This window comes from Clavelina lepadiformis, chromosome 6, assembly GCF_947623445.1.
Source record: "Clavelina lepadiformis chromosome 6, kaClaLepa1.1, whole genome shotgun sequence".
Classification (NCBI taxonomy): Eukaryota; Metazoa; Chordata; class Ascidiacea; order Aplousobranchia; family Clavelinidae; genus Clavelina; species Clavelina lepadiformis.
In genome coordinates this window covers 15,219,871-15,246,467 of record NC_135245.1, presented here as the reverse complement: position 1 = coordinate 15,246,467, position 26,597 = coordinate 15,219,871, and the positions used below count along the sequence as shown (strand labels likewise).

General features: G+C 34.9%; 4 protein-coding genes and 2 non-coding genes across 8 annotated transcripts; 4 read left to right on the top strand and 2 right to left on the bottom strand.

Annotated features, from left to right (window-relative positions):
* LOC143462002 (mevalonate kinase-like) lies at positions 1 to 3,859 on the bottom strand. The gene is made up of 7 exons (XM_076959981.1): positions 2,805 to 3,859; positions 2,059 to 2,319; positions 1,323 to 1,491; positions 1,024 to 1,180; positions 845 to 935; positions 520 to 645; positions 1 to 447 (listed from the first exon to the last, which is right to left on the bottom strand). Exons 1-7 carry the CDS (start codon positions 2,913 to 2,915, stop codon positions 184 to 186), a joined length of 1,179 nt encoding a protein of 392 aa, XP_076816096.1. The 5' UTR covers positions 2,916 to 3,859; the 3' UTR covers positions 1 to 183.
* Positions 3,860 to 6,256: 2,397 nt separating this feature from the next.
* On the top strand, positions 6,257 to 12,528 carry LOC143462008 (uncharacterized). The gene is made up of 4 exons (XM_076959992.1): positions 6,257 to 7,029; positions 7,253 to 7,325; positions 9,342 to 9,493; positions 11,114 to 12,528. Exons 1-4 carry the CDS (start codon positions 7,024 to 7,026, stop codon positions 11,255 to 11,257), a joined length of 375 nt encoding a protein of 124 aa, XP_076816107.1. The 5' UTR covers positions 6,257 to 7,023; the 3' UTR covers positions 11,258 to 12,528.
* A 697-nt stretch (positions 12,529 to 13,225) lies between these two features.
* On the top strand, positions 13,226 to 13,307 carry Trnas-gcu (transfer RNA serine (anticodon GCU)). Its single transcript has one exon. It is a non-coding gene; the product is annotated as a tRNA-Ser (tRNA).
* Positions 13,308 to 13,311: 4 nt separating this feature from the next.
* Trnaa-ugc (transfer RNA alanine (anticodon UGC)) lies at positions 13,312 to 13,383 on the top strand. The gene has a single exon. It is a non-coding gene; the product is annotated as a tRNA-Ala (tRNA).
* A 1,010-nt stretch (positions 13,384 to 14,393) lies between these two features.
* LOC143461993 (uncharacterized) lies at positions 14,394 to 18,966 on the top strand. The gene is made up of 9 exons (XM_076959970.1): positions 14,394 to 15,051; positions 15,206 to 15,288; positions 16,191 to 16,357; positions 16,706 to 16,817; positions 16,911 to 17,011; positions 17,148 to 17,342; positions 17,452 to 17,573; positions 18,019 to 18,209; positions 18,435 to 18,966. The coding sequence occupies exons 1-9, from the start codon at positions 14,991 to 14,993 to the stop codon at positions 18,834 to 18,836; spliced, it is 1,434 nt and encodes a 477-aa protein (XP_076816085.1). The 5' UTR covers positions 14,394 to 14,990; the 3' UTR covers positions 18,837 to 18,966.
* On the bottom strand, positions 18,962 to 25,952 carry LOC143461985 (uncharacterized). Of its 3 annotated transcripts, none has more exons than XM_076959958.1 (21): positions 25,733 to 25,952; positions 24,696 to 24,872; positions 24,487 to 24,547; positions 24,277 to 24,396; positions 24,036 to 24,162; positions 23,700 to 23,861; positions 23,357 to 23,491; positions 23,140 to 23,206; positions 22,343 to 22,521; positions 22,027 to 22,113; positions 21,850 to 21,933; positions 21,492 to 21,578; positions 21,325 to 21,390; positions 21,161 to 21,264; positions 20,940 to 21,036; positions 20,488 to 20,655; positions 20,168 to 20,338; positions 19,955 to 20,026; positions 19,601 to 19,666; positions 19,487 to 19,525; positions 18,962 to 19,405 (listed from the first exon to the last, which is right to left on the bottom strand). In XM_076959958.1, the coding sequence occupies exons 1-20, from the start codon at positions 25,884 to 25,886 to the stop codon at positions 19,508 to 19,510; spliced, it is 2,202 nt and encodes a 733-aa protein (XP_076816073.1). In that variant the 5' UTR covers positions 25,887 to 25,952; the 3' UTR covers positions 18,962 to 19,405; positions 19,487 to 19,507. The 3 variants fall into 3 exon arrangements, with proteins under 3 accessions (XP_076816073.1, XP_076816071.1, XP_076816072.1); XM_076959956.1 differs by having other exon boundaries at positions 20,940 to 21,047; positions 21,163 to 21,264; positions 25,733 to 25,951; XM_076959957.1 differs by having other exon boundaries at positions 20,940 to 21,047; positions 21,163 to 21,264; positions 23,357 to 23,488; positions 25,733 to 25,951.
* Between the last annotated feature and the right edge of the window lie 645 nt (positions 25,953 to 26,597).

Here is a 26,597-nt window from a genome sequence, read left to right as displayed (position 1 = left end):
TTGAGACAAAATTCAATTATGTATTTGTTATAAAGCCTATGTGTACTTCAACTTTGTACGTAAGTTCATCGTCAACACAAATCTTCATATTTTTACACTGCAATTCAACAACAGGCAGCTGATACAGTTACTGTCTACAGTAAAGAAAGGACGATGTTTCTAATTGTAACACTTTTATGGATGTCACTTGTCAATTTGTTTTAATTGAACACCCTTGCATCCAAGTTTAACCTTCCAATTTTTAAATCCTCTTTTATTTAGTTCGTTGATCAGTGAATTAATTTGTTCGGTTGCTTCATCAAACATCACAATCGCACAACCACCCCCTCCAGCCCCAGTCAGTTTACAAGAAAAGTTATTTTCTTTTGCAATCTTACATATTTCGTCAATTTTCGGGTGACTTACACCAATGGACTGCAGCAAATGCTGGTTCATTTTCAAAAGCTCCTGGAAGAAAAGATAGAATGCTTATACACAGTGGTTACAGAGGACACGGAAATATGTTACAGGAAATGCTACCTTTAATTTTTTAAGGTCCATTTCATGATTTTGACTATGAGATTTTTCAACATCTCTTAAAATGCCTTCTGCTTGGACAGATATTTCATGGATTGCTTGCATAATGTTGCATACAACTTCTGGGAACTAAGAAACATTTGATTGTAATTGGATATGCAAGTAAATTTGTAAATGAAGATGTGTCAAAATCTAGTTTCCAGTAATCTAGCTTAATGTGTAAAAAGAAAAAAGTTAGTTACTGAAGTAGAGTGCACTGTAAAACTGTACTATTACACTTTGCGCTCAGCTAATTTGACTTTATAACATGTTTTGTTTTATATCATACATCAGTCATTTTGCTTTTCACAGATGACACAAGCGATTTTGTATTCCTTGCAATGCCAGTGTTAACAACCAGAAACTGCAATGAAGGCAAGCTAAAAAAGTAATATTTATATCAATAAAAAACGTTTCAATTTAAGTAAATCAACAGCAGCATATGATCAAATTGCCTGAATGTTTTACCTTGAGATATGAGAAATTTTGCCGTTGTGATAAACAACAGCACCACCGTAAGTGGAAATTGCATTATCGATTCCTGATGGATTGCCATGTAGTAATTTCTCCAACATTAAAGCAGTTTCATTTATCTTCTCCAGAGCATTATCATCTAACGTAATTCCTGCTCACAAAATTCTAACTAAATTGAATATCAACCAATTTGTAAAAACAGCAACTATAATGTGGGCATTCATCTTTTGTGATTCATTAACAATTAAAACACTAACTTCCAATATATAATACATTAAAAATATCTATTTTACCTTGGTCATTTTCTTTGGGATGTATGATGCCAGCATGCACAAGCATTGTAGTAGCAAGGCAAACACTGCATGCAGCAGATGAACCAAGGCCAGCACCAAGTGGTAGATTATTACTTTCTATCTTCACAAAAACTGATGGAAAATTACACTGTCCATCCAATACAAGGATCTAAAGACAACATTTTTTTAACAAAACAATTTTAGTAGTTTAATATAAGAACAGTTTTTGTATAAGCAATAGACTTTTCAACAACTGCCTGTCATATTCGAAAGGGAATACGACTTTCTCTTGCTTACAGAACTTACCAAAAACTTATTGAAACACATCCGAATTTATCATGTTTTGTTATTAATGTTTGTTTCTAGCTTTCAGTGAACTTTCAATCTTTTCATTGTATCACAAATGAAGCAAAGTACAATGTTTTGTTAAGTTCTAAGCAACCTTGAAAAAGATAGAGTAACTAACTAATTCTTTTCAAATGAATGCAAAATGTCCCCATTCTTCACACTGAATTAAACATTGTCAGCTCTGTATTGTTAAAGGTGAGCAGGAGAGACAATTGAGCCTGTATTTTAAAATGGTGGACAGTTGCTGAATAGGTTTTAATAATAATCATGAATCAAGATGGTTATTAATTATATTGCATATATGTTTCATCTTCACTTAACGGAAATTTACAGACAAACAAAAAGCCATCAACTTCTGCAACCAAGTTGCAAAATTCAATATGCTCACCTTCATATAAGCAAACAGGCAAGAAGATAATGCAAGATTCAATAACTTATTCTCATTTCCATTAAAAATCAGTGTGGAAGCAACAAACTCTTTTATCTTTTCATGCCAATCTAAAATGTTGCTTTCAATTCGACCAATACTTTGGCATCGGACAAGTAATTCTTTCAGAGATTCAATTTTAATCTTCAAGGCATCTTTCTGACACAAGACATTCGGCAAGTGAAAAGAAACACAATTATCATCTGTTGCACAAAGTTCAATCTGCAATGATACAGTAAATTTTCCGTTTAATTTTACACTACAATTATAAATTCAAGAATGAATAAAAAAATATAAATAAACAAAACATGATGGATAAAAAAGTCAATAGACAAAAGCTTCTGGCGGTAATGATATGGCATATTTGGTTTCCTTGAAATTCCACCCATAAATATGTTACTTACATATATAATAAATTAAAAAACCTTTTGTTTAAATAAGAGTTTTATTTATGTCCGAGTTGTAAGATAATTACAGCTGGACTGAACGAAAAAGGTTACCACACAACAAATTAAGCCCATAGGTGCAATTACTTGTGGGTGCAATATCGTGGTTACTGGCATATTCATACCACTTGTACTATTGAGCATAAAAAAACAAGCCAAAGCACAAATTAATAAAAAATCAAGTATAATAAAGTCAATAACATTAACAGGTTGCTTTAAAAAGACAAAATAGAGCTTAAATATGGTTGTGATTTGGCATACCGTAATGGTGGCATCAATAGCACATGCTATTGCCTTCTTTCCATAAACAACAGCATGTTCACCATGTAATATTATCTTCCCTGGAGCAATAGCAATAACTCGTTTTACCATAATTAGTACCCTTTTAACACGAGGAACAAAACATTAACTCAACACACAATTAATTTTACACACATTAACTTTAAAAACTTGTACAGTTTTTAAAGAAGTAACATATGTAGGCCAATCGCATTGATATAACTCAGGGGTGGCATTGTACTGTCTCATACAAATTGATTCTAAAAATTATAGAAGCTTAGTAAATCTTTCTTCAATGTTTGAAACACCTAATCTTTTGTTCTCACAAAGCAGCAGTTCAAAAAATCTTTACCAAGATCGAATAAACAGTTTTAATGTGAATGGAAAATTTATTCTACTGGAAGCTAGTCGGGGTAAGATTACGCGAGTAACATTTACAGTTGTATTCGTGGGGTTAAAACATTCACCCCATAGCCACATCGCTTATAATTAGGGCGATTATTTTTTGACTGGCCAAAAATTTGTCAAATTTGCAGCGTTAGGTCAAAAATTGTCAAAATTGTTTAAAAAGTCAAATTTTTTTTACCAAGTCAAAATTGTTTACAAACTGCATTGTCGTGGTGTCATAGAGGTTGCACTGTAGGTGAACTTGTCATTTTACATTGTACACCTTGTAGCCTACTTTATACTGTTGTAAATGGCCCATTGTCTACTTATTGTGAATCAGCTCTTGCTTCGGTTTTGCTTTAGATACATCATGTATCTTTAGTTTAGAGTGTTTAGACAAATGTATTGAACAGTTTTTGTTGTGTTTTAGTTGCAGTTTTTTTGGCAGTGATTTGTAATTAGCTCATTTCTCTTTTCAGAATAGGCAAGGTCTGTGTTCAGATTTTTTGCCCTTCTTTACTACAATAAATTTTAACTTTTTGTACAATAATGCGTAATTTAACTACTTGAGTTCTTCATACGTCAAAAAAACGTTTTTTAATGTCAAAATTTTTCAATTTTTAGGTCAAAAACTTCCGTTTTTTAGGTCAAAAAATAATCGCCCTACTTATAATGCATTTATGTAATCTTTAAAACTTGAGCACATATCAGACTACATGTATGTCGGTAGTCGTCGCATCAGTTTCTTTGAAAATCATTCTTAGGCTAGTAACTGAGAAGTTATATTGAAGATATTTCCTAGTTATGCAGGGATTGCGTGCTTATCAAAACTTTGTCAATAGCTAACCGCCAAGTTAAAGCAAGGGCACAAAGCTTTCTCTCTATCCCTTGCCTATCATTAATAATAAATGGAGTACTTCAAAATTTATGTACACTTTTAATTTTTGTAAAATCACTATCAATGATCAAATGCTAAATTTTTGTTACCTTGTTTTGTAACACAAACTTTTGAGTACAGTAAAACAAATTACTGCATAACACTATCTGGTTGTCTTCAAATAAACCCTACCCAAAAATAAGATTTCATAGAACTTAACACAAACTTCATGTAACATACAAAATAGAGTTGCAGTGTGTGTCTGTGGTAAGTGAGAAAGAGAAAAAACAACAGAGGTTATAAGTGGTCGTATTTTGTTTGGAATACACCATTGTTTATTAAAACAACCAACATTTATTGTTTATCAATGCCAGTGGTTTATTTTCATTCATTCATGTAACATACATAGCGCGGTTTTGCATTAAGTGAGGTAATGTACAGTATATAGTTAAAAAGCATCATACTTGGGAATAAAGTTTGATGAAAACAGACTTTCAACCTTGTATCTTAGTTGGTAAAAGTTTATTACTAAATTACCGAAATGACTTGATTAATCTTGTTGATACTGCGCCCTGATTCCTTTCCGTTTTTTATTCATTGAAAAACATCACATATCCAAACTGGAGCGGCAAAGGAGTGGTTTGCATACGGTTATTTCCCCCAAGCAAGGACAAGAGATCCAATTTCGTCTACTTCGAAAATAGAGTAGTTTGTCTTCATCACTCCATATTTTAGAAACATGAGGATGTATATCTTTGTGTAAGTTTATTTTATTGTGTTGTGCGCATTATTTGTTACAATTTGCAATTAAGCATCGGTTTTAAATTTGGAATTTACAAAATAATTAATAGATCTGTGAGGTTGGCACAAAGTCACTCGCACCATGGAAAATTTCCGTTTAATTTTTTTGTTTTAGCGAGTTCTATAGAATATACTGTACATTCTATCAACGTTGGCTACTTTGCTTTATATTCCGTTCACAGTTTGTCAATTTATTCAGTTGTTTATTTGTTGTATAACGTATAGAGGTATGAAGAATTGCAAATCAACAGTGAAACAAATATCAAGTAAAATTATGTTACTTTAGTAACTATGTTTCTATTACTCGCATGATATAATTTGCCCATAACATATGGTAATAATGTGCTAACAGTTCACAACCCCAACAATGCACTCAGTTAGTACAATATCTCGCTTCTCTGAAACAACCTGCAAACAATTTCCTATCAAACGTTTACAGCTGCGTTTCGTGTCGCTCTTGTCTTAATTTCTTTGTGATATGTCTTCCTGTGTTAATCAAGAAAAAAGCTGCTGTAGCCTATACTGCTACCACAAGAGCAATCAGTGTAATGTATCTGATCTACAGAGAATGCGCGACGCACATAATGAAGGCGCATTTCAATTACGTCAGAATTACTGCATATAAACATATTCAAACATAAAACGTTCAGGTTTGGGTGTCTGCCAGAAAACTGTTGCTGATTTTGACCATAAGGTCTTGGTCTGGTTGAATACTATGATTGGTGATGTTCCAATTATTGATTTCAGAATTAATAAGTACTGCATTAGACAAGTGTCAAGTAGCTATAAGGTGTTACACCGCAGATGATGCCATAACACCTCGAAACGCGTCGTCCCTGATTGAGTACTCCGTAGCAAAATGTTTCAGTGATGTTTTTGACTTTGTTGTTGCTTAACCGTGGCAGTACACTGCATGTCACTTAGCTGAGTAAAAGCAATGTGATCAAGGGCGCAAAGAACAGCTACACACTTAACAAAACGTTTTACAGTACGACTTGTGAAATGCTTAAGCCTTTTGTTGCAGCTTGACATGTTTGGCAACCTTACATCGACATCACACTTTTAGATGAATTTGTTACATTATTTAGCACAGTTATTCCGTTTAGCCTGACGCTTATTTTTGGATTACATAGACCCGGACCAACGTTCCGTTGAAGATCGTTTTATTGATCAGCAACAGCCGAAAATACATAAAAATTGACAAACCCACCTGACTTATTCGAACTGATTATGTCGAACCATTGCACAATGCACTATGTAAATGATTTGCATCCCAAGAAAGTAAACACGTCACGGTTCAGTAGTCAACATACCTTCGACGTGTTATCTCTTGGATTCTTAGAAGTCTTGGTTCAGCTTGGTTGAAAATGCGTTGGTTTCATGGCTTGGTTATAGGATTTACTTGCGGCTGCGTGTCTGCACGTTTTCGTTTTTGCACGTGCAAGTGTTGGACTAGAGTACTAGACCTTTTGCCACGTATTGAAACATAAAATTCTTAAAAATGCATATTTTGGAAGAAAACGTTTGAAAAAATAGAGCAGTAGAAAGCATTGTTGTGCGCATGAAAGTTAAATAAACAACTTTTAATCTCTGTCAAAGTGGCAAATAATGACTTTTACTTGAGTGGAAGTATGGAACAGAGTGGTTCAACGGTGGTATAGCCAAATCATTTGCCCTAGTGTATAGTATGCTATGCAGCTAGGCAGTTGTTACTGGTGTTGATGGTTGAGTTAGGCACCCTTTGCATACTGCTACTGTTCGTTTTCTCAGTAAGCCTATTTGCTGATAAAGTAATATACTTTTGTAAGGCAATAGGCCCCAGGTTTCAGACAGATTACCTCCAAATTTGTTAGGTGTTTTCTTAGACTGTTAGATTCATCAATCGCAGATTAAATTTTCGTCTTTAATATACAAGTGCACAACCACAGGATGCCTTTGTATACTAGACCCCAGCTACTCAAATTGTGACGTTATCTGGTTGTGCACTTGTATACTAGACCCAAATTTTCTACAGAAAAAGTATTGATAATTTTTTCAAAACCTGTTACATTTTGGCCTTAGCAAACAAATATAATTTTCACATGTTTAAGTATATGAATATTTTTTTACGTTGTGTGGATTGACCAAAAGGGAATAATGAAGGTAAGTCTTTTACTATTTCCACCCCATTCCTGACAAGCTATTGCATACCTGATAAGTAGTAAAATAGATTTTATAACAAAAAAATCTGAGTCTGGTTAACTTTTGTTTCTGGATAGAATTATGAGGAATAATTATGCCAAAACGTCTTCTTAATTCAAATTTTAATATGGCTACAATTTTTTACCTGATCAGATAATTCATTTCACAGTTGAACTTTGTTTAGGATACGTCAAAAGTTGAGAAGGAAATGACTTCACTGTCTTATGAAGATTTTCAAAACTCCAACGAAAACCAACGTAAGAAATTTTTTTTACTAGAAAAATATTTTTACACCAACCAATTCATTCTTTTTTAATTTTTCAATACTAATTGTCACAAAAAGACATTCAACATTTGTATAGTTGAGTTTTTAAAATTTTAACAGTGTTTCAACAGTCTGCTTATTAATATGCATTTAACATGTTGACATGTAACACTGGTCAACAGCCAATTTGCTTCTGAAACGAAAGAGGTCAATCTTGGCTAATTTGGGGTCGCTGATCACGAATATCAACTTTAAATTTGTTGATTAGCTCTAGTTTTTGAGATATGGCACCATGCCAAAATGTACTTGCTGACGCGGAAAGAAGTGTGCGTTTATCTGTTGTAGCTTGCATTTGCCAGATAGAGTTTGGCACTTAACATATTTGTTGGAAAGTAGATGACGTTTCTATTCATATTATTTTTATTTTGACATTGGTTTGAGTTGGGTTGTTTGCTTGCTTCTTTTGTAAAAACTTCATGTGTTTAGTCTTAACTGCTCTTTCTGCAGATGCCTCGTAAATGCATAAAAAATGCAGACAATTTCTGCTACATTTGTGGTGAAATAACTTTTTCTTCACTAAAGCGAAGTATAACGGCTGTGGTCAGGAAAGCAAACCTTGTATTCAACTTGTAATTTGGATGCAAAGTTGGTGATCAGGACAAGAGTTGGGCCCCTCACATATGATGTAACTCCTGTGGTACAAATCTTCGGCAATGGTTAAACGGAAAAAGAAAATGTATGCCCTTTGCTGTTCCAATGGTTTGGAGAGAACCTACTGACCACATTAGCGATTGCTACTTTTGCATGATTCCCCCGATTTGTAAAGGTTTGTCGAGAAAGAAGAAGCAGAGTATTCAATACACAAATATTCCATCAACAATTCATCCCGTACCGCATGGAGAATTACTTCCTGTTCCTGAGGCACCTAAAGAATTCACGTTACGTTGAAACATTATCTTCCAAAGAACCACACCTTATAACTCAAAATAAATTGCACGATCTTATCCGGGATTTGGAACTACCTAAAGTTAAATCAGAACTTTTGGGCTCTAGACTTCAGCAATGGAATTTTCTAGCAGAATCATCATCTTCGAAGACGGTGAATTTTATCAAGTGTCATTTGGCAAAGATAAAACTGCATGGGAAGCGTTTAAGTTGCTGGCCACAAACTTTTTGCGGAACAAAAGAGCTGACAACTACACAGAATTGGTGTCCAATCTCATTAAACCATACAGATGCATGGAGTGCAATATGTCACTGAAGATACACTTTTTGGACTCGCACCTGGATTTTTTCCACCAAACTGTGTAGACGTTAGTGATCAGCATGGTGAGCGATTTCACCAATGCATATCTACAATTATGGAAAAGAGGTACCAGGGAAAACAGAATCAATCAATGCTTGCTGACTTTTGCTGGATGATATCTAGGGATGCTCCATTAACCGTATTCAAGCGACAGGCCAAAAGGAGAAGAACAGATAAAATAGATTAGAAATTTATATTTGAAAAGTGGCAGTTATTTGTTGCATATGTTATGCTGAAATATAAACGCATGCAATTATTACACTATTTGTAGATTTTTACTGTTCTGTTCAATAAAGTGCACCAAGGCTTGCCATATGTAGATCAACATACAAAAATGAAAAAAGTTTTTATCTTTTAAACTAGAGCTAATCAGCAATTTTAACCGACATTTTTGGATTCAGCGTCCAAACATGCATAAGAATCAATTGTTTTCTTATCGGAAGCAAAAAATTTTTGAAAAATTGTTGACCAGTGAATTAAAAAGCAGTTTGTTGTGCATGTTAAGACAAACCCAACAAACTGAAAGTCTCCATGTTTTTTACTTCTGTAATTAAACGTATCTAGCTATCGGTAATTATTTTAAAATAATAGGTAAATATTTATGAGATGTGTTGGTCAATGGCTTATTTGCAAGTATATACATGCTTGTAACTAAACATTTGATCTACTGTATATTTCTATGATTGTTTCTTATTTTTCTAGAAAATGGCTCACAACCTGCATCAGGAGGTTTATTGTGGAGAATGGGAAGTGGGATGTATAATATTACGAAAGGTGCCGTTGGAGGCACAGTTGGGCTGGGTGTTGGTGCTGTAAAGTTGGTAGCTAACACCTCTTATGCTGCAGTGTCAAAAGTAACTGTTTTTAAATATTTTTTTACAAGTCATTATTAATTCAAAGCATATTATACTACTTACTACGATCATTTTCTTACTTTTGGTTAAGTAGTTGCGTCTTTTAAATTTGTGCAATGGAAGCTCATTAACTAGAAGTTGAAGGGGCCGATTAAATTACTTTAAATCGTTCAAAGTTTGTGAAATCGGCAGAAAATAACCATGAAAATGTAACTGATGATAATAATTACATTTTAGAAATTCATTTGTGCATGTTCTATGTAGTTTCTTTTTCAGAAAAAGGTAAAATTTTGTTTGATCTAGAAGCAGTACTATACATAATAATGTGATAATGACATGAAAGTAGCAATAGTCCTGTTCAACTGTGATTGCCATTTAAGGTCTATGGTCTCATCTAGAGTAGCCTAGGAAGTTGGCGTAAACTACCAGGTTCCTTGAGGAGTCGTCCTTCTGATTAATCTGCTTTAATATCACTTAATTTAATTGCTTCAATTGTTCATGTTCCACCTGTTTTTTCCACATTTCTTTTGTACCACAAGGTTGTGACAACCTTGAATTGGTTTTTTGTGTTGTGCACTGGAGTCAATATGTGAATTTTAAGATCACGAGACCTTATACTGTACAATGCAAAATTAATGTTTTACGTGTCTTGCTTATTAAACTATCAGATCACCATACTGTTTATGCAATGAAAGACTTTTTTCCTTGTTATAGAAATTTAAGTTATCGCTAAGTGTGTATGTGCATTTTAAGAGGTTATTCATGGGGAAGTTGCTTTGAAATATACCAAATTTTTGAAATGAAGCAGAGCCGAGTTACTGAGCTTTCTAGCTCAGTAGTAGTACTGAGTAGGGATGGGCCGATACGAACCCGAACTCGAATAGATTCGCCGAATATCGCCTTTATGGAAGATTCGGGCGAACACGAATACCAACAATGGCGAACCCGAGTACAATATTCCTTATAAATTTGCTGACTTTTGTTAAAAATGATGATCTAGTTTCCCGACAAAGCTAAACTAGAGTCAGCAGTACTTACAATGAAGGTCGTTTTCCTAACGATTTTGCTTTTTCAATCGTTTTTTAAGAACTATTTTTCGAAAGAAAGCGATTTGTTTATCGAATACGTCATTTTAGAAGCAAGACTTGACAACTTTTGGAGGAAATTTTATTGTTTGGTTCTAATACAAATAGATTCGAGATTCGTTCGTGTCGACCTTTATGATGAATAATCTTCCTCGCGGCACATCCCTAGTACTGAGTAGTTCACTGTTTATACAGTATGCTTACACAATACACAGTATTACAGATTATTTGAATATTCTACTTTTTTTGTTCAAGACATAATTTATGTAAATTTCTATGACATTTTGAAAGCTTTTTTGACTCAACTTAACTCAAAACGTTGGATAGTTCGAAGTCACTTGACATGTCCTGGCCAAATGCCTATTGTTGTATTAGTGCACGAAAGAATATGTTGTATTGTAATATTAGTTGCACGAATTTTGAATACTCAAATTAACTTGATGGGACTGTGAGCTTCCACTGCAATAAAGATTTTTTACTATTTAGCAATAAAAATATATACTACTTAAAACATTTTTAATCAATTGCCTACCAGACTACAGAAGTGGGAGTTAATGCAACGAAGGCAGTTGCTACAAAAAGTTATGATGCTGTATCGGGTGGTGTGTCGGCTGTGACATCACGCTTACCCTCAGTCCCTCTTCCGAGCGTGAAGAAGACGAAAGATAAAGAGGAATGAAATTGAATATTTCAGCACATGCCACTTTGTGCAGTTTTTTGCAAGTCTGATGGTAACGTGTAGTGTCTGTATTGGAATGACTAGAGTAGCGATACTGTGCAAAGTGGTGTACATTCTAATATTTTCAGTTTTGAAGGTGCTCAAATTTCCATTGTTTGATAAAAAACTATTTTTCTGTTTTTGTTTCTTCGTTTATCAGAGAATGTTTTATGTTTTACAACCAGTATTTTAAAATTACCATGACCATATTTAAAATATGTTGGTGTTAGACATTGGTACGTGGGGGAATAATAAACTGTGTGATTTTAATATCATACATGCATGCAAAGTGCCATACATTGCTTATATGGCTGCAGGTAATGCATTTATAACCCATAGGTTAGTAATTAACTTCATGCTTTCCGTTTATCATGGCATGTCTTTTCGTGCCATGACTTCTTCATCTGATTAATTCATATCATGTATCCAGGATAATTTTGGGTCGATTTGTTGACTTTTCCCGTTTCAAAATTTTATACAAGCTCTTCATGCTGCCTTTTCTTCCTGCTTATAAAAGCCATGTAATGCAATTTTTACGTCCTATATGGTATATATTTGTAAATGATTTTGCTTTTTATGTGCATGCTTGATATCTGTTGTTTTCTTCGGTTAACAGTATAATATTTCCGTTATAGTTTGCAATGATTTCTGTTTTTTGGCCAATTACTGCTGCAAGCAATATAGTCTATAACAAGACACGTGCAATAACATAAACATTCATTTTAAAAAAGTATTAAATTACAGTAATTTTGGACAAAGTCTATTGATTAAAATTTTAACTGCTGGACCCAACGTTTTCAGTTAGCACGTATGTCTCGCATAAAGTTAATTGGTAACTGTTTATATCCTGCAAACTGCTATTAAGTCGTATTATGTTTGCCCCTTAATCTTTTGGTCAAAGTTTCTCTAATCGAATTGTACCAAATAATTTCCATACGTCTAGTAACTTATTGCTTCCTGTATATAAATTTACTGCCAAACTAACAAGCAATGACACATTTTGGGCCCAAAAACTGGCTGCTTTCTTACCTAACACCATAATACTAAATAGATATAATTATCACTATTATTGTTGCTAACTAATTAACTTCTTGACTGATACTGAATCAAAATTTTGTCTCATTGACAGATGTTCGTGAAAAAATACTGTGAAGTTTTTATGTTTTGCATTATTTTGCTGTTGGAGTTTGATCAGCTTTGAAATAATGTTAATAAACAGAATGTGATTTCAACACGTCTGATCGATCGGTGTCATAGAGCAGCACTCAGCAGCAGTGGTGAACTGTTTCTCGACTTCTGCCACTGAATTTGAAGTTTTAAACATAAATCGTAGTTATGCTCCATTATTTTGCTGCCTTCATTTACAGGCTTTCGTGTAACGTAAGTAACGGTTTAAATACACTGACTCAGTTTGCAGACGAACATCTTTGATTGCTAACTACTACCTGTTTCATGCGTAGGTAGATCGTTTGCCTGGCAATTATGTAATCAAATGTACTTGAAGTGACCTTGGGCTATTATAGGTATAAACCACGTCGCTTGTTAGACGGTTTCTGTGATTAGTGCCGAACGTGGACAGGGTAAATATTTTAATTAATAAATAAATTTCACTACAAATAAATAAGAAAAAGCGAAATAATCTTGTATCTATCGGACAACGCAGACAGCCCAGTAGCCATGGCTCAAGCGACGACAAAACATTTTGCGTAATCAGTCGGTCTCGGTCACGTTCACGTAGTGCCAAGATCTTCCATAGACCGAAAATAAATACCCACAAAGCATTCTATACCACTTCCTGTATACCATGGGCTGCTGCCTGAGTTTCAAAACTTTATTCAAAGTATTTTATAGCTTATTCATAAAATATTATGGCGGTAGAAAATCTTGTCGCACTTGTGATGGCCGCAGAATGGAAACTGCATATGCCAAGACGAGGTGGCCGAGTGGTTAAGGCGATGGACTGCTAATCCATTGTGCTCTGCACGCGTGGGTTCGAATCCCATCCTCGTCGCAGAGGGGATATAGCTCAGTGGTAGAGCGCACGCTTTGCATGTGTGAGGCCCCGGGTTCGATCCCCGGTATCTCCAGATTTTTTCTTCAGATTAATTTTTGTAGATTACAATTTGCATTGCATTGTACCACCAAGAACAGTAAGCAATACTCAAGAAAAAGTTCCCGAAACCATTTCGTTGACGCCAACATTTACATGTTTAAGGCTCATGGTCGACCGTCATAGGCAGTTTTGCTTTTATAATGCAAAACAAGTCAAGAAGAACCATTTTGATGGAAATACCCCAATTATTTTTGTGCCTTTAGCTAGCGAGAGCTAAAGTGGCAGAGTCATTGAGCATCGTAACTTTTTCCTTGCTCGTTAATTGTTCGTGATCGTATGTTTCATTGTGGTATAACAACAACGGTAACATTGGTGGCGCACAGTTAATGGCGAAAAATAAACAACACAATACAAAGAATACAATATACATTTCGAGAAGCTATCGCTCGCTCTCGCTAAGAAGAAATGCGTGAAATGTTAATTAGCCTTTCTATGTAGCTTTGATAGCTTTGATGTCTGTCCTTGTACTGAGGAAAATCTTTGTATGACTTCAACTCAGTGATGAACTGATGATTCTTCACCGCTCAAACCCCAATTACTCAGCTTTTCCGCGGGCATTTTAAATGAATCATTTTTTAGAATTGCTCATACGAACCGCCAACAAGAAAAGTATCGTTAATACCTTGCTTTTTCCAAAAGGCATTAAGACGACAGTAGCCTATAGCGCTAGTCTATTATGTCGAAACCAGGTTCCATAGGCCTAAATTACGAGTTCGACGCTCTAACCACTTTTTAGAAAATCTGTTTGTTCGACTTGAATTGTAAAAGCACTTGACGACCACTCAAACCTCGGTTAAATCAAACTTTTGATAACTCAAAGTTATTTGATGAGTACGCTCTCAGGTTCGAATTAACAAGCTTTCATTGTTATGTTAACTTGTCTGATACACGATACGACTTTTTATCTAAGGAAATTAATTAATATTTTAATTTAACTTACTTAGGACATATAAGTTATGTCAAGTGTCAAAATTTATTTGAAGAAGAAAATTAGGCGAATTATTGGTAAGGTCATCATTTACAGCAGGGCTTCTCAAACTTTTTTGCTCCGCGACTCCATTTTAGAAAAGAAATTTCTATGCGACCCCTTGATGGGTAGCCTATAAACGTTAATGATATTGATACAATAAATGTCCCATCACAAATCTCAATTGGTATTTTTTTACATTGCAAAATCATAAAATTGCACACAATTCACGAAAGTAACTGTGCAGTAATAAAAGAACCGCGTAATGGAAACAGTAAAGCAAAAAAATGCGTTCATTGGAATAATTTAAATGTCAGACTGCTGCGTTAGCTGCCAAACTTCAGGACGCATAGAATAGAGGAAATTGACAAAAATAAACGATTAATGCGCATTTTCCGTTCATTCCCAAATCATTCATTCAGCTTTCATTTATTGTATTGACGTCTCTCTTTCACTACAAACAGGATACCACGAAAGCTAGTAGTTTCATTTGTATAGGAAATTTAATGTAGCATATAGCTATTAGCTTTGGTTAAGTGAGTCGTTGGGTTTCAATAACATATTACTCGCAGGCGCTTAGTTGAGATAGTGTTTCAAAACCTTAGACAACAAGAATGAAGTTGATTGTGTTCGGCATGATACTCACAACTTACTGTGTGCAAGGAAATATAAGAGGTAACAAGTATCCAGAGGCTTATAGCACATCAGCCTATCTATGATTAAGTCAGAGAGCCTTTCATCTTTGCCTATCTATAGTATACCGATGTACACTGTAAGCTTCTTCTATGGGAAATTGGGTTATACGCATAAGATTTTTTTACTTTTATAGAGCGAAGATCGTCGGAACTTGGTTTAGTGACAGAGCCAAATACAACAACACCTTCGGGAGGAGAATCCATTTATGGGGAAACGGTTTGTCAGTATAATTCTAATTAGATGAAAATTTCGCTATACTTTGGAATAAACATCAATCAACAGTAAACTGCCATTGTAATTAATAGATGGTACCGTGGCTGTAAATGGACACATACTGCTTCAACCAAAATTTGACCAATTATAGTTTCATATTTTATCTTTATGGTCAAGGAGATCTTCTTTAGTTTTTACCCAGTCGTTTTTGTCGTATGGCAACATTTCAACATTTTGTGCGTTCACTCCTCATCTACGGCGCCATAAGCAACTCATACTTGAAACTTATAACTTATTTTAAGGTGTATTTAGATTATTATGTTTGTTTATTTATTTAGACAGAAAACAACCGATGTACAGTAGGCCTATGTTGGTACGGTATATGACAAACATCCTCATATATCATATCGTAATATATCGTATAAAAATATCCTATTGTAACTTATATGACAAATAATATGATATATCATCTTTATCCTCGTCTTTGCACGACTACAGTCTGACGACGATGCCTCTCCGGTCACCAAGCCAAACTTCATGGAAGTTTCGATTGTCGCACATTTTTTTATTTTTGATATCGTACTGCCTAAATTTACGACTGTTCACTAGGCCCACTAAACTGGAACAAGTGTCGTTAATTCCTCGCCCAAAGGCATTACAACGATGTAGTTTCACTGGGTATGGACCATTGGAATAGGAGCCGTATTTATTGCGAGGCCGGCGCTTGAACAACTCGGCTGGTGAGCCGACGACTACATTGCCAAATACCTTTCATGCGTGTTGCACCATCTTTTACAACAATCCGCTTACCATGAATTGCTTTATCTACGTCATTACTAATCAGTCTTGACGTCAAAACTTATGGCATAACAGTTGCATATGAAGAATACAACTTTCTCTTTCAGGAAAATGTGACGTGTGAATACGATTACTATTTCCAATGCGCTGACAACTTAGAATGCGTCGATCCCGGATTCGAATGTGATAAATACGCGGACTGTGCCGATGGAAGCGACGAACATTCATCTTGTCTTTATTTTGACTGTGGTGATGGAAGTTTTATCAACGCCGAGTGAGTCAAAAGCTACAAAAAGCAATGCACCTGTTTAACTTTTTGACTGGTAGCCTACATTGTAGCCTGACAAACTGGATGAAAACTGTGCTTTACTTTTTGGTGGTGTTCGATGGTAAATACACCAAACAAAATATATGAATTTTTTTTATTTATTTCGTGTCTTTTTAATCAGAATTCAGAATCATTCAACCTATCTAGGCTTTTGGAGAAAAACATTTCCATACCATTCTACGCCGTTCAGATATTTCAAAGATTTATTTTGTCAAGAGAAGCCATGCATTTAGATCTATAGCAAATTCGGTTGTTTTTGGTGCTAAACCCATGTTTGTTTTTATATCCGTACAGCTATTTGTGCGACGGATTTAATGACTGCCAAAATGACTTTGATGAAGATCCCATCCATGCCAACTGCTCTGCTGTCACTTGCGCTCCAAATTCGCAAGGAAATGTATTGCAGGTCAGTAAATTTATGAGATGCAAATATTTCGGAAAGTAAATTTTCGGATATGTAAAAAACAAGGTTTCTAAGGTCATTTCTTTATGCCTTCAGGTTAAAAGTGAAAAATTGTGCGACGGCGTGGCTGACTGTGAGGATTTTTTTAATACTGACGAATGCAATTGTTCCTTCACTTTTCTTTGCGCCAATAACAAGTACACATGTAGTTTAATGTTTATCATGTTTTTGAATAAATTTCTGCAAAATTTGGCACAGAAAGGGCTGTTTGGGCCACCTTAGCCATACCAAATGTCATTTAAAAATTGCAAATCGTCTATCTTGCTTGCACAGATGCATCAATAAGAACAGAGTTTGCAACGGAGACGACGACTGCGGTGATAACTCTGACGAGTTAGGTTGCATGCATTTCATCTGTAACAACGGCAACACCATAATGAAGAAGCAGACGTGCGATGGAATCGACGAATGTGGCGACACCAGTGATGAATGCAATTGCACCCACACTTTTAACTGCTTTAATAGAAGGTTCTCGGTTTAATTTTTCATAAACATTTCATTGAAGTTTGTTAAAACACACCTAAAGATTACCGCGGCCTCTATGAACTTTGTTATGTGCATGTTCACTGTCTTACAGATGCATCAGCAAATGGGACATGTGCAACGGTCAAGACGATTGCGGTGACACAAGTGACGAATGCTTTTGCAACAACACATTTCGCTGTTCAAATGGAAGGTGCATTGAAGACGCTCTTGTTGGTAAGCTCAGCAGCCGACCTTCGGTGCAAATAGACTACTAAGATCGCAAATGTGGTGAGATAATGTTGTTCTTAGAGGAAAGCAATAATTTTGGCCACTCACCAGCAGTAGTTTATGTTTCAATTTCTTCTTGCAAAAATCGTTCGAAGCTTTGATTTCTAACAACAACTTCAATTAAAACTATTTGTTGAAATTGGGCTCGTATTGCAACGTATATCATCCCATGGCAAGGTTTGGGGCCTCGGGCGAATCTTGCTTTGTTCAATAGTTTGAATACTGCGACAAAGCGCTGTCTGCTTCTAAGGAAAGCTATTTTCCTTCAGCTTGCAGTGAAAGCAACAAAAATTTCCAAAAGAAGACATACTTTATAAATATAGCTCTGCTACGTCAGATTGTTTGTAAACTAGTTCACACAGTTGTTGATAATTTCATTCTTTCCGTTGAGGAAACGGATTCGACGACTGCGGGGATAAGAGCGACGAGATCATGACGTCCGTTACGTCATCTGCAATGCCAGTTGTGACAATAAAGCCACCGAAGAAATGCGATTTTCCGTTTCGATGTCCATCTGGTGAATGTCTTACTTTCTCTTCACTTTGCGACGGAAAAGATGATTGTCCTGGTGGTCTAGACGAGGTATTTAACGCCATATTGCTAAATATACTTCAAATTGCTTTAGAAGCCTTTCGTACGCTAAAAGTAGAGAGTTGCCAAAGTGCACCTGCAGGACAATATTGTCAACATTCAAGCGTTGTATTAAAAGAAGTATTTCCTTAGTTTGGATACAGGCTAGCGTTTACAGACTGACAATTGTTTCGTGTTACAAGTCATCACCTTATTTGATTCTTTGTTTTATTACAGTCGCATTGCTTCCGATGCAACAATGACTCATTGATCTACTATAAGAATGTTTGCAATGGGGTAAAGGACTGTACAGACGGGCTTGATGAATGCGATTGCGCAAACCCGGACTTATTAGGCAACTGCGACAAATATACTCAAGCGACAACGCCATCTTCGGTCGGCCAGAAAACATTTCAGGTTGAAACAACGATGCCAACAACCTTTATGACAAGAACAACGACCACCACTGCGGCTACATCAACATCCACCAAATCTCAAAAAACACTCGCTCAAAAATTTCAGCAGGTCACTGAGGTTGTCACATCGAAATCAGGAAATGGTTGCGAGAGAAGGCAAGGTCAATATGACTTCGTACTACTCTCGCTTGCTATTCATGCATTGGTTGTTGCTGTCTTATAAGAATGTATTCAAGCTAAATTGAGCTACTGTTTTTTTGTGTCTTGGTTTTGCGAGATTTATTTCGATTTGAGAAAACAGATTTAGACGATTCCTGATTTTTATGAGTAACAGAATAAACTAACGACTTAAATTTGCCATTTTAATTGGAAAAAAAATTGGCAGTTCACAACGGAAAAAATACTAACGGAAGATATTTTTTCACATTACTGAAAAAACGCTTACAATCTACACATGGGTAGAATTACTTAAATATTCAAACATTTACTAATTAGTGCTTAATAAAAATGAAAATAGTGGTATTGTTACAGCTTAAAAGCTGCAGGCCGTATGGGTGTAAAACAATGTACGCTAAGTTGGCTATTAATAAAACAGAAAAAAAGTTTTGTTTGTTACTAGGTAAAAACACATTTATTGCGCATGTGTCGTACACCAGTTTCGCAACAAAACAAGCCCATTCCAACATAAAGCCGCGACAAACCACTCATAAACCGTCAGCAGACTTGCGGTGAATTACATTTCAGGATGACCCGCTCTAGAAAAGGCCAAAAAGCCAAAGATGTGGGAAGATTCTGCAACAGAAATGGTGTACCGAGATAAACAATATACAGTGCTTTGCCGTATTTATGAAAATTGTAACGTTGAGAACTTACTGTTTATCTTCTTTGCGCGATTCAAGTCTTTTTTAATTGCTAAAGATAAAGAGGGAGTTACACACTTGGTTGTCACATTCTTAAATTTTATTTAAAAACAAGAAGTTTTTGTACCATTCTCTGTCTCAATAAAGCCTTTTGCCTTTCCGCCAAATCCTTGATTTGTTCCAATTTTTTTCTCTAACAACACGAAAAAGCATGATTAATGATTTTGTTAAAGTTTCGAAGCACAATATGCCATCTTCAACTATACTCTACTCTATATTGTACTTTTACAGCATAGACAAAAAAAGTGCAAATCTCAATATGGTCAGTACATTACGGACCACAGCAAAGGTTTAATCAAGAAACATACAATAAATACCCAAACGCCGCTTAGTCACTTAGAAAATTATCTTGTGAATTAAGAGGTGAACCCATTTAATTTTGTAATAAAGAACAAACTGCTTAATGCAATGAAAATATTACCTGTAACTGTTGTTTCCATTTCAGTATGTTTCGTTGAATTTGTTCATTCTTAATTGTGTAACGTTTCACTTCCTAAAAAAACAGAATCAGTTTCGATTGGAAATATCACAAATTAAAACGTCATTATTTATACTAAATTCATTTCTTCATCATTAGCACTTGCATTCGCAAATTCTCATAACCACTGTTTGGCGTATTTGACAAGGTACGCACATTGTTTTTTTCTGACTCCTGTGTAGATTTTCGCTTGACTGTCATTATATGCGTTCGTCCATCTCGACTTAAGTTAATCGACGAAACCTTCAAGTTTCTTGGAAGAACAAAGCTGCCAACAGGAGTGACTTTACCGTCTCTATTTCGCGATGATATGGCAGTTTTGACATGCTAAAATAAAATCAAATCACAAACAAGGATAACTTTTAACTAATCATAAACCAGTTGTTAATAGCAAAGTTGAAGCTTTGGTTTCTTAAGTTCAGATCTTAATCAGTGGCATCAGTAGTTAGGAAGAAATGGTTTGTTTGAAAACTTGCCATTGTGGAAGATTTGAAGTCATGCACCCGTGCCTGTGTCGACAAGGCAGGCTTGCTTCTGTGGGCTATCTGCTTTGTGGCAAATGGTTCAGTTGAAACTGGCATTGTTTTGCTGGTATGGTGTAATGTCTTTAACGTCTGAGCTTTCTTAATTTGTTGCTGTGGAGGCTGTGACATTGTAATTAGTTGCAGTTTGCACCATTAACAACATACATATCTAAATTCAAAGTTAATAATCTAAAATCATTAACCTTGCATCGCAATGTGCATAATCAAAAACCTGACTTACAGTAACATACTGTATGTATGAAAGTATTGGGTGTTTCAATCAGACAGGTACATTTAGTTTTTTTTGGTATACACATTACACATACATCATATTTAGAAATGTGTATTTACAGGATTTTTTCAATGAAACCAATCATAGACTTTGTTGTCTGGCAACAATGTACCTGTGTCTTCTGTTGCTTTAGCCAACAAAGGTAGGCTTGCACTTTTTCTCTCTTCTTCACTTCTGGAAAGTTATTATTGGTTTGGATTGACTGTGCACTAGATACACCCTGGAACGGAGGTTGCTATTGTGTGACTTTATCGGTGAAATTACATGTTCGAACTATTTTTTCCACACCAATTTGAAGTTAAAAAAGGGATAAAATAAAAAACTTCATAAAACACCTGGCGTGGTCTTAATTTTATTCGATCTCCTTTTGTGTTTGACAACGTTTTAAGGCGAAGTTTTGATATGGGCCTTAAGGTTCCGGTTGTTTTTGGTGAATTCTACAACAAAATTGATTAAAAAAACCAGGCAATATTGCTACATCGTACTCGTAACCATACCACTTTCACTGATGCCAAAAGTTGGATGGGTTTCTTCCCAGTAACTGCACAATGTTTTCGTTGAGCCTGGGAAGTTTAAAATATAAGAGCAAATTGGATTTAATTCATTGTTCATTGTTTTTGTAAATGGGAGATACCAATTTGAAAAAGTGTTTATGTTTACCAACCTGACCAGCCACAGCGTTCACATTTGCTTGTGTGCTATTTTGTTGCTGAGAAATTGTGCGAATTTTGTGTGAGTTTCGCAGAGCCAGCTGTAAAGCAAACAATTGTTATTGAAGCTCTTATACTTTGTAAATTATACATATAAGCTGAAATTATCTACAAAGTGGTTATATTTTCTAATGCTGGCATTTTATTTGAATCAATGGAATCTTATCTGTTAATGGCAACTCAAGCAGTCTTTTGTACTGAGGTTAAGAAATCTTGACGTTTAGTTTTCTGGAACACTTTTGATTGCAAGTTAATGCAACTCCTATCCTACCGATAGGCAGGAGAGCTAAACATTCAGCTTCAGCTACATACCGCTTGCTTATTCTGGTGCTTCAGAAGAAAGTCATTCAATTTACTTGAGTGCGTTCCACCGTGGACTGTGAAAGTGTTTGGGCCCTTAAAAGTCCAAATAAGCTTACAACTATGCAAGGCTTACACGTTTTAGAACACAGCACTCTGTATTGCTTTGTCATAGTCCAGTAAACTTACCACTTGCAGCAGCCTTGTATTTGCATTGCGAATGCTTTTTGAAGAAGATTTGAGAGAAACCTTGGCCGGTTTAGCCAGTCGTGTGATCTGAATAAAGAAGCAAACAAATTAATGACAGAGAGAGAAACTTTCCTTGTAACTGTTTTTAGAAAATCACATTTTAAAAACCATTATTATATCATTTCATTATCAGCTTGAAAATGGTTGTTACTTGAACATGTTCAGATTCCACCAAAGATTCAACAAAATACTCTATCTTTATATATATGTATATATATGTATAAAATTTGCTTTCTTCAAATGCTTGAATGCATACTTGGTTTTGCAACGCCTTTTTGTGATTCATCGGTATGAGATTACATTTGCCTTGATGGCTTTTAATTAAACTACTGTGCTTTTTCAGCAACTGTGACTTTTGCTGATTTTTTAAACAAGAAAAGCACATTTTTCTGTTGTTGCCTCCATTGAACCAAGTAGGACTGAAGTCAGTTTTACCTGCATTAAAAACAACAATTAAAATACAGAGATGGGCAGTACTTTCTCAGTACAGATGCTGAATCCCTGTGCCGAATTACGTTTTGTATGAAATTTTAGCTGGTCCCGTTATTTTTCGAGTGATTACTTCAAGGTTTTGAGAAGTATCTTTTTCAAAAGCTCAGTTTAATTAAACATTAATGTCAACTTTTAGTGTTCGCTGTTCTCTTTTAATCTACAATATCTATCAAACCCGCAAGAAAATAGGTCATATACGCTTTGACCTAAAATAACCTGAAACTGGACCTCAATTTGGGCAAAATTTGCACTAGCATCAGGGACCGTTATCCAAAACGTACCAGTTTAGAGTACTGACACTTTTTTAACACACTACCAACATTACATTTTTTGCCAAGCGTCAGTACTGTTACTGACAGTCCTTAGAAAATACCTACCTCTTCTAAAATACAACAACACAGATACCATTTTCATTCACAGTAAATTGCCTACTCTATCTTTTATGTAAATTTAGCTGGTTTTTAAACACACTAAAGTTACAAGCTATTAAATCATATAATCAAAACTAGTCTTAAAATAATGAAATTTGTAGAAACATGTAATTTTTGTGCAAGAACTTACACATGAAACAGCGGGAAGGAAAAAGAGCATTTTGACCGAGACTTGCGAATTCCAAGAAATAAGCGGCCTACAAAGTAACTGTTTTAAAAAATATGTAATATATCTTACACAGCCTATACTAAACCAAAACTATTAGAATGATAATAATTAGAAAAAATCCTCCATTCATAGAATAAAAACTACAATTTGTACTACGTTATGTATTTTCAAAACTCACTTGCTCCAGTCCTAGAAGAAAAGGAAATGTTTCATCTTCCATATCAGGTATAAAATCATATCGATATGGAGGAGAAGGAATCTTAAAATCTTTTTCAACAACTGGTTTGATGTTTGTTGTGGGCTGTGGCAACTTCTTGGCATAATAAAATTAACAATAGCTATTATAATTAATCATTAAAGTTTAGATAAGCATCAGATAGACATTATCCACAACTCAAATCCCAGCTGCACTGGTTTACGAAGCAATACTATGAGAAAAAAGTCACCCCTATATTGATTAATTTGTGTTTCAAAGCAAAGCAGAATGAACTGAAAGGAAGAGGATGAAATGTCACACTCACCGTCATTGGTTGCACATCCTCCTCATATCTTTGTTGTGCTGATGAAAAGTTTCCAGCATCCTTTGCAAGTAACTTAATTTTATTATTATGCCATTCCAACCTTCGACGTTTTATTAGACCACTGCTTGAACCGACAAGTGACACATACTTTCTTTTCATCGTCTAAGAAATATTAGAAAAAAAATATTTTCAAAGTAGAACAATTACTCAAATTTCCTTACAACACACTTATATTGAGGATGTACTTCAACACAAGTTTACGCAAATAAAATACCAATAGTATTTAAACTTAATACTAGAAACTTGCAAAAATTGATATTAAAATGCCTTTTTTACCAGTTTGTCTGGGACATAATCATGATCCCACTTAAAATCTTCAAAACCTTTTACGTTTACAATTTTCCATGCTTTTGTGCATTGTTTAGGTGTAGGTGAAATCTTATTTGCTTTTAAGTCAGAAAAGCTGTGGAAAATGGTTTCAATATCAACAGACACAAATAAAAATAATATTTTTCAATACAAAGCAAATTTACAGCATTTAACTAGAGCAGCACTTCAAACGCTTTATTTGGCTTACCAATCTCCAAAAATACCCAAAGGTAAATTTGAATCGTCATGAAATTCTTGAGGATAGTTATAGTGGTTGGAAGCATAGCAATGTTCTTTTAGGATAACTGTGCTTATTTCTTTCCATTTTCTAGGCAAAAATATGCTTGCCAATGTTTAAGTAATTATTATCAAACAAGAAAACAACAATAATAAATTGCAAAAAAATGGCATAACATACTGTTTTTCTGCCTTGCATTCTTTGCATTTATCAACCCATGATCTGATGTCTTCTAACATAGCTAAATAGAAAACAAATGACGATACATGGTGATGATGTTGAATATAACGACATTAAAATTTACTTGATATTAAAGCTTTTATATCTAATTTTAATGTTTTATCCAAAAAGTAATCAGGAAAAGGTTATTATGTTATAAGTCCACATACTTAGCCAGAAATAATTCTGAAAAATTTTGTGAAATGTGTCTTTAAATGAAAGATGTTTGGAGCCACAGACATGTTCATTTTGAAAAATAGGTAAAGCCTGATCATCACTTTCCAATACTGGTAAAGTAACACTGTCAAATCCGCTTGCTCTCTTGACAAACTGCAACTGACCGTTTTCTGAGAAAATAATCAGTAATGTATAGAAATAAATGAACTGTATATACAATAGCGTTTAATGGTAATTTCCATCCTTAGTACTGAAGTAGCAACTTTATCTGAATTTGTAAACTTCAAAAAAATGAGAAATACCTAAATATATGGTAATAAACAGTTAATAAGATTAAATATTAATCAATCATTTTATTTTTCGCCAAAAGCACAGTGGGGATAAAAAATTAAGCCGGTTGTTACTAACATGCGCCAATGAACAGGAAAAAAGATCCAAAGCCGAAAAGGCTTAAAACGTGCTCAAGAGAAACAACGTTGATATTTGCTGGTAACCACTAGCACGGCTACTAAACCTATAATTAGTTAAATCCATAAGTTAAGAAGATTAGAAGTTAAAGTATTAGAAGATTATCAAATAACCTTCTAATTAGTTTTAATGAAGCCCACACACAAAATCATCCAAAAAAAAGATATGTATCCACTGAAAAGAACAATAGATCTTTGTAAAATCTTACTAAATATTTGTTTGTTTATTTATCCCTGCTTAGGTTAACGAACCACTGTATCAGTAATAAATCACAGGCAGAAAGCAAAAATTTAAAAATACAAATTTATTGTCTTGAAAATAAATTTGAATAGAAATAAAAAGTCCTTAAAAGGTTAGATCTATATAGGCCTATGTTATGTGACCTCCAATGTTTGATTGGTCGCACATTGTTCAGTTATTGGGTTGCTAGGCCTAGGCCTACACCTGCACCTGCACCGCATAAAATTCACTGAACATTACCCAGCCTTATAAACTTACGGGGATTAGTATTATTAATAATTGTAAATCGCATTGAAAATTGGTAACAAGCTAACAAACTTACCATCAAACTCGAAATTTGAAGCAAACTTTCTAAACTTTTGAGCTTGCTCCTTGCTGATGGAGTATTGTTTTCTTTTAGGTACTAACCCGCAAACGAGATAAACTTTGACATCATTAAGGGAAATATTTTGAGGTATAGATTTAGTTATACCCATCACAAAATGCTAACATCACAAAATATCTGATAACAAATCACTACCTAAGGCTTGCCGTGCAGAGAAATCCGTGGTGAACTGTGGCGAAACATTCTCACGTTAGCGCATGCGCAGTGGAGATTCCACATTGTACCACAAAGTACCTGGCGTACCATCAATGAAATAACATAAAGAAGAAAGTATTCAACTGACGATACTGATTAGCATCCATATTTTTGTTTCCAAGTGACTAAATAAGTAACGTTACAAATATTTTCAAATTACAACGTGCATTTGACAGTTGGGTTTTATATTTAGGTTAATTATTGGTAACTACAATTTACCGCACAGAGCTAAAGCAAACTGTAAACCAATTGCCGTTTGTGGTCGATCGGGGAAGTAGACGTACAGCAGCCACGGACTTTTTATTGTAGCCTAGAACTATAGGTATCTAACATAGCCGACAGACTTATAGGATTTTTTCGTCCGTTTGCTTAGGACAAAGAATGAAGGGAAAATCTTATAATATTGTACGGTGGGCTAGACTATGCAAGTACGCTAAAAAGACTAGCTAGGCTAGTCTAATATCCATTAGGTCGAAAGCCTGTTGATGTCAACAAAAATTTTTGACAGTCCAATACTGCAATATAGGATTATTGTTGTTGCGAATAAGGAAGTTTTAAACTTAGAAGTTAAAATTTGTTTACAAATAATCTAGGCTACCGACTATGA